We start from the raw sequence: 8,281 nt of genomic DNA on the forward strand, positions 1-8,281 counted from the left end.
GAGGAGTTGATATAAGCTAATGCTCAGAGTTTTACTTCTAATAGTAAGGACTCTCTGGAGATTCAGGCACACATCACTAGATCGAGTTCTGCTCCATTCTGTTAATTTTACATCCCTCCCAACTTCCAGTCTGTAACACCAGCAGACATACACAGACACACAAAAAATATGTTTTAGGATTGAGCTTGTGCTGCCTATTTAATCTGGACTTACCCACCCTATTTTTTCACTTCTTTTGATTGCTTGAACTCTTATCCACAATCATGCTTAACTAAACCAATGGTGACTGTATCACAAACTTTTATGTTTGAAATAGTCAAAGAGAGAAGGGGAAAGTAGTGAAATCTAGGGATCCAAGTAAAACAGAGAGTATCTGTGATCCCTTACTCCCCATGGAGGTTTAAAATTCTTATGGCATTAAATTTTTCAGGTATTTATTGCTCTAGGGGACAGCTAATTTTTCCAGTATAAATCAAGCCATAAGAATATTTCAGCATATATAAGACATTTCTTGTGCAATTATTGAAATGCTTAATATGAAACTTCCTGCCCAATGTGAATGGAAAAACACATCTGTTTTATGTGTTGTTACATTGGGCACAATGCCCGTACTTAAAATTTCCAGTGAGCAAAAGAGTATTGAAAAGGATCTTACCCTAAATGTGTATACTAAATACTTTTTAAATTCCTACACTGTTTCTTTGAGGTTCTTGAGGAAAAAATATGCTGAAAAGTGCTTTAGAATATGAAAAACATATTTAGTGGAAAAAAGAATGCAGTTAAATAAATGAGTATGAAAACCAATTATTTTTATGGGGTCAACAGTTTATTTGGGTTATTTGCAATATAATTGAAAAGGTATTAAAAAGCTTTCCATGACTCTTTACTTCAAAAATTGCAGGAACATTAATCTACTGAGTCTATAACAAATTCATTTGCAGTTTCAGATTTTTCAGATTACTTCTTGAAATGTGTACATCAAATCCAGACTCTAATTTCTCTTTTTGTAAATTGCAACTCATAAAATGTTATACATTTTGGTCAAACACATGTAGCAATGGAAATAACTCATCTTTCCTTAGTAGGCTGCTTCTCTTTAGTTTGGACCTTTCTGTGGAGTTCTGTTGTGGTGGTGGAGTCTTCTGGCAACTTCGCAAAGCCCTGTCAAATTTATCTCTTTATTCATCTGAAATTCTGTATTAGGAAAGAAAGGTGTTATGCAGCTTGCTGCTGGCCTGAAAGAGGAAACTTCCTGAGTTATACATGAACAGTATTGCAGAGTATAACATGATGTTGTGGGAGCAATGTGCTGTTCTTGTAGCTTTTGGCATTTTCTCTTCGTTTTATACCAAGCATTTTTGATCAGATCTATTAAGAGCCACAAACCCATGTGACCATGATTTCATGACCATGCATAGGCTCAGCATAAAATCAAGGTTTGAGTGTTTTCACTCTTTGTCTGTGGATGTCAGTTTGCCATGTAGCTAACATCTTTAGCCCTTCAAAGTTTGCGTACTCTGGGACACTGCATGTAGGTTTGATTTAATTCGTTCTTCAGAGTATAACCCCTTGATCAGTGTAGATCAATGTAATGGCGTAACTATCTGATGATTACATACACAATTTACTAGGCTTACTTGGAGGTTTTGAAGATAATGGGAGTATTCACACCATCTGCTTTATCCCTTCATGGCCAACTCCAAGAACTAAAGTTGGGAGATTGAGTTCCTATACAGTTGGCAGAAAGGACAATTCTAATTCTATTCTGTTCCATTCTATTCTGTTCTGTTATTTCTGAAGGCAATTCTAAGTCCCTATTTGAGACTCAATGTTCCTACTAGTGTAGACTGCAGCAGTAGTACTTGTCAGTTTGTTTTATAGATTTCTTGTGAAATATTACTGACTTTCTCAACAACTTCTCTTGGAAACAGCAGGTATTCATTAGCTTTTTCTTTCATATAAATCCTTCACTTCAGATTTTGAGTTTCTAAGGACTGATTCAGCCATGTACATCAGCTAATTCAAAGCATTTTCAGAAGTGTCTTTGAGGGGCACTTGTATACCTGGCTTCTTTAGATTCTTTAGAAAATTTAAACTTGCCTCTAACTACCTTGCTGAAATTAGGCCTAATAAAGGATGTTGCAGCCCAGAATGGGACAAGTCCTGCAATTCTTACCTAAGGGAGGAGTTCCATTGGTTCCAGCCTGATGATTTTTTTAAAAATCATTAGTTTTCAGCCACAACTGACTGAAGATTCAGTCGTATAAATATATGTAATCCTAGGCAAAATTTATCTTTTGGGCATCTGAGCCTTGGCTGCATTTCTACATCAGCACCATTAACCATTTGTATCCCTAACTAAAAGTGGTTGAAATAACAATTTTTGAGTTGCCAGTTTAAAAACCATGCTTTATTTATATTTCTACTCTTTCTTACTATCTTTGTGATTTGAATGTTCATGGATATGGATCAGACCAAGGAAGGGGAGTAAAGAATAGGCACTTTTTCTGAAAATGTTTTGAGCTAATGAAGTTGCTAATGTATTTTTTCCCTTGTCTTTTTTTCCTAGATATTGTAAATTGTGACTTGAAGTCTACACTGAGAGTACTGTACAATTTGTTTACCAAATACCGGAATGTGGAGTGAAGAATTGATTTGGGACGTCAAGGAGTGTTAACAAAGAAGGCATCATAACTAGCGTATTTTTCGTCGTTATTCCTCTGCATCTTTATCCTGAAAGGAACTAAACCATTCATCTGAAGAATTTTTAATTGATTATTCTTGCACTACTATTTTCATAGTAGATTTTAAACTAACATAAATTATGAAGAAAAAATTTTGGAGGAAGGTATTTGGGTATATTCTGGGAGAACCGATGTCTCAGTTATGACTATCTTCACTGTTTTATAGTAGGTGAAGCAAGAATGAAAAAAAAGATCTAGTAACTTTAATTCAAATCAGTCTTTGAAGCCAATCATAGGAAGATTCAGCACTGAGTATCTATTTTAATATTTTTTACATATCTTTTCTAATGTGGAGATTTTCTATCCATGATAAGATGGTTGCATTCGAATTATGAAAAATATGCATGGAGAGAAACAGCTAAATACTCTTGTTCACAGATAAAAAGAAGATACTTTCTCGAGCATTTAACCTGATTAATTTATATTTCCAGTGCTGTTAGGCTTGAATTTTATGGGTACAAACTGAAGTGGCTACTTATTCCTTCAGGCTTATTATAAGGTGATACTCTGCTGTAAATTAAGTGTTATTGAGCATTCCGCATAAGCACACTTTACAACTTGTCACTTGGTTTTGTTCAAAGAAGAGATCTTTTTTGCAAAGTACACATTTCAGGAAAATGCACCTGTATAACATAGTTTCCCTATAATATTTGCAGTACTATTTGTAGTACTAGAAAGTAAAAGAATGGCTTGTTTTTCTTTTAGTAGTTTAAACACAGGATTACCAGGTTGCAAGTATAGATTTATTGCTAAATAGCATTTAGAATCTATCCCTTTGGTTGACTTTATGATGAATGTATTTTGCTGCATGATGTCCAACAGAAAAAATAAGATTTATTTTCCAGAAACATTCCTGTAGCCTTTCAGATACAAAAGCACTGGTTTTAGGTCAAAACTGCTCCCATCTGCAAAGACTCCATTACAGTGTAAGGTTCTTTGGTCATTTTATGTGGCTATAAAGAGTATTTCTTTTTCTAATCATAACCAATCATAAGCTATTACCTGTTTGGTTTTAGCTTTAACAAAGACACAAAAGAGAAATGGGAGTTGATTCTTCCCTTGGACTTGGTGTCAAGCACCAGCTAAGTTTCCATAAAGAAGCTGATAGAAACTGTCTGACACGAGTATTAGTCATCAAAAACTGCACTAGCATAAGTTGAAGAGTAAATTAATAATTTTCTAGAATTCTTGATGTTAGTATTAGATACCTTTCTAAAAGAAGTGTTTCAATGCAACCACAGATTCTTGGGATCCTGGGTTACACAGTAAGGAAAAAAATCCTTAGGCAGAAATTTCTGGATGACTGTTTAGAAATCTTCGGACTCCTTAGTGCAGGAAGGAGACGTTAATAGTCATCCAATTATGGCAGAACTGGTATAGGTGAAAGGGAATGCAATCTGTCAGCTCTTGAGTCTGTTCATCTGAAGAAATGAGTGCTGGCAAGAACAGTCAGTGTATAAAGCATTACATATTTTTCAATTTTCCAAGGCTTTTTTTTTAATGTAAAGTTTTCCAGTGCAACATTAGCATAAAGGGAAGACAACCAGCTCTGTCTTTGATGAACTCTAACTGATGTTTAATAACAAGATGATACTGACTTCTGCTGGGGGGGGGGCACAGAAATTATTCTGAGAAGTAAATATCAACTTTTGCAAAGGCAAGTCAATATTTAATTCAAAGGACAATACCTGGATGTTCTCTGAACTCAGAAATTGTTATCTGAGTATTATCAGCATTCTAAATATCTTTATTATAATATTTTTGTACCTCTATATTTTTAACTGAGTTTCTGAAATTAGAGGTGCCGAAAGTAACAATTATTTGCCTTTAACACAGGTAAATAACTGGACATTTTGACCTCAGTGAAAGGAAACATGTTTTCATTATATCTTTAATATTTGAGAAGCTAAATTATAGGAATTAACAAAGCATTTTTCGAGCAAACTGAGACAGAACTTATATATATATCAGCAGCAATTTCAGCTTATTTTAACGTTTCACATGTTAAGGTTTTAATTTGCACACCTAAATTGTAGTAACTGTAATTGTTAATTAAAAAATGTATGGTGGTTTTTCTGCAGATCATGCTCAGCTGAAATACTCTTCTACATCTCAGCAATGCCAAAATGTTTTGATTGTCCTCGTTTTCAGGAGTGCACTTTCTTTAAAGAGGAGATTTATATGTAAAGGAAAAAGTTCAGGAACGGTGAAAGTGGTTTTTGACTGGACTTGAAAATAAGTATTCCTCTGCTATATTGGTATAACATTATTGGAGATTTTGAAGTCTGTCAGACTCCATTTTCCATCCTTAAAAAACATGAAACTGAGATAGACTGGTGAAATCCTCATGCTGAAATGCAACTATGCAAAACCATAGAAATGTTTAAACAATATCCAACCTTTACGCAATTGTCTATCCTATGGTAAGAATTTATCTAAATTAAAATTGGCTATATAAACAAGAGTATCCTATGTAAATACAGACCCATGTGATAGTTCTAGCACATTCACACAAACAGTATATGCTGCCATGTAGGAGTGGGTCACTGATTATATTTTTGACAGTGTAGATTTAAATAGCTATCAGATAACTATGAAATCTAATATACAGATTATATCTAATATTTATTGCTTTGATATAGAATATTATAGAAATATATAATACTACTGTAGACAGTTTGCTCTTCAGCGATCAGTGTAGGCCAGCACCTTCCTTCAGGGTAGTGAAATGTTAAGTTAGCTGGGCCTAACTGCTGGGCCTAATTCTGCTGACACCTACGATGCTTTTGTTCTTGATATACAGCCGTGTATATTGATGTGCAGCTGAATGCAGAATTTTCTTCACTGTTTATATTAAGATAGAAGTTGTTTAAGTCAATCCTGGGTTTATTTATAATTACTTCAAATTATTAAATAGATCCAAATCAATGGATTTAGCCCGTGTAAGATATGAGCAGTCACCTGGAGAGGCCAGTTTCTCTGCTGGTCCCAGAGGGAGCCTCTGGTCTTGAGGCTGCTATCTCAGCGCTTTGGCTAAGTTTCTAAAACCAAGTGCTATGAATCCAAGCCACTGCCTTAAGATCTCATGGTGATATTTGGATCTTATCCACCAGGCCAATGTGTTCGTCTGTTATGCTCTTTCACGTGAAGGCCCACAGGTACCTGAGTCCCCCAAAACCTCACAGATTATTAGCCTGCCTTGAGTAACAAACAGACAGTAAATGTTTCTGCTGCTGGGGCATTATGAAACTGCCGAAAGAGCAGAGTTTTCTGTGCTTCTCTGACTTCCAGTCCATCCCTTGCATCCAGCAATATGGTGTCCAGATTTGTTTTATGGTTGGAGATAGGCATCCTTTCCCTGTTAATGGATCCTGGCATACTCTTTCAACACAAAACTGTTACTTTTTTCAAAGAGGAACTACAGATTTTTAGTAGTATGTCAAAAAGATGTTGCCAAAGTAATTATCTAAAATACCGATATCTTGAGGTCAACTCCTTTCAGATTTCTTTCCCAGCTAACTGGCATTTAGTTGCCATCAAAACAGGCCCTAGAAAAAAGAGATTGAAGGAATCTTTGCATAATTTTACCTGAGAGACACGCATACATCCAGAATTGGATTGCTCTATATTTCCGATAGAGTACAGACACACCAAGTTTCTTATTAAATGAGCTGACTGCAGAATATTTAGTTCTTTATATTTCTTAGACACTAGATGCCTTGCTGTCATAGGTGGGCAGCAGCCCTTGCAGCTAGGTAGTTCAGGAATTCAAGCGGGCCAGCGAGTGCTGGATAAGATCCTAATGTACTTTGATTGACTGTGGACTGGGTTGCTGATGGGCATATCTCCGTGTAAACCAGTGGCATTAAATCAACAGAGCATTTAGTGCTTTCTGTTTTACAGAGGGTTACAGTATTTGGGAAGGGTTTACTTTCAGGCAGACTATATTGATTGAGGTAAACGCTGCTTTGTTGACTCTTGTTCATACTTACTTTCTTAAAGTGCATTTTTAAATTAATGTCTCAGATTAATTTAGCAGACACCTTTCACTGTGAGCCACAGTGTTGTAAAGCAGAATGGCTTTTAAAAGTAATAGGTTTTATTTCATTAAAGAAAGATATATATATGATATTTACTTTACTAGTTACTAGCTTTAGGTCTAGTTCTTGTTATTCCTGTCTTCTTATCAAAACAGCCTTCATGAATAGCCTGTATATGCTGAGCACCCAAAGAGAGAACAGTGCCTTGAAGACCTCTTAAAAGATTTTCTACACTGTTACCTAACAGATTTTTGTCATTTTACGATAAAAAAATTAATGTGAGTTTTCTCTTTACAGTTAAAGTACAATTAAAGGCTGAAGAAATTCTTTGTAGAAAGTTATAATTAAAATGAGATATTTTGTTTTGATGTATCACATGAGAAATTGAGATAGCAGCACCAAAATTCCAAAATTATGCATACCTCAGCATCCATTTGGAAAATCCTCAGATTTTCCAAAGAGTTTTTGCATCATTTAACACTTACTAGGGCTAATTTTATGTATTTTGGCAATATTTTCAGTGTGATTGTTTCTTTTTGCAATGAGATTTTATTTTCTAACAGTTTAATACCACATACTCTGCAGCAGCGTTAGTGTCATTGAAATATTTGGTTTTCAATTTCCATATAGAACTAATTGAGAAAAAATAATATTTGCAAAATGTGCTTCTTAATGTGTGTATCTAAAAATAATGGTTAGTTTCAATTAAGCTGCATGGCCTTCAACTGCAGAGTTAGTAGCTTTCACAGAATATACTTTATGTACTCTAAGTAAGAGACACTCTATTGCTGACTTTTTCTTGTGCTTTTTCTGAAACCTTTGTTATGATCCACAATAAAATTTGCACCTGAAAATCAACACTGTATGTTGTTGGGTCAAAGTATGATATACATGGCAAAATATTTGGAAGGCTGTATGGTTTCTGTTGTTGGAGCTTCCAGACCTCTCTATGCATCTAGCCCATTCTCAGTTATGTCTTTGTGGGTGTACTCGGTGTTTATTACTATTTTCTGTGGGGGCTGGTGGCAGCTGAAAGTGGGTTGGCAGAAACAGTCGTGTTAGATATATGCTTGAAAGGATTAACAGCAGCAGGTCAGGAAAATGCTGTGTTTGACTCAAAATAGCAAAGTATACCTTTGATTCCATATTACTACACTGAACACTTCAGTGGTGATATTGCAGCTGGGTATAATGCAATTTTCTGCAGAGTAATTTTGTAAATTTGAAATTTAACAAAATTGTAGTGAAACGTTAAAATGATTGAAAATCAAACTGTCCATTTCAGAAAATAACTGCATTTGGGAAGATTTTGAGATCTATTTTTTTTATAAACTTATTTTTGTTGTGACCTTTTAATGCAGGGGCTTCGATGCACAACTTGAAACCAGTCAAAAATATAGGCATCTAAAGTGCTACAGATCAACATTTTTAGCCACTGAATTACTGGAATGAATCCATAAGCAGGTGTTCGATCTTTAGGTCTGCTTGTGAAGCTGA

At 35.1% G+C, this 8,281-nt stretch overlaps 1 protein-coding gene across 2 annotated transcripts in view; it reads left to right on the forward strand.

The window, feature by feature from the left end:
• Window positions 1-7,642, forward strand: part of PARVA (parvin alpha) — a 66,764-nt gene extending 59,122 nt beyond the window's left edge. For both annotated transcript variants that reach the window (XM_086749029.1, XM_086749030.1), the window contains exon 13: window positions 2,570-7,642. In XM_086749029.1, coding sequence (XP_086605155.1) covers window positions 2,570-2,646 — 77 coding nt within the window. In that variant the 3' untranslated portion in view covers window positions 2,647-7,642. The remainder of the gene's footprint in view (window positions 1-2,569) is intronic.
• Window positions 7,643-8,281: the final 639 nt, after the last annotated feature.

The sequence above is a fragment of the Chlamydotis macqueenii genome, chromosome 5 (assembly GCF_036417535.1).
Source record: "Chlamydotis macqueenii isolate bChlMac1 chromosome 5, bChlMac1.mat, whole genome shotgun sequence".
Classification (NCBI taxonomy): domain Eukaryota; kingdom Metazoa; phylum Chordata; class Aves; order Otidiformes; family Otididae; genus Chlamydotis; species Chlamydotis macqueenii.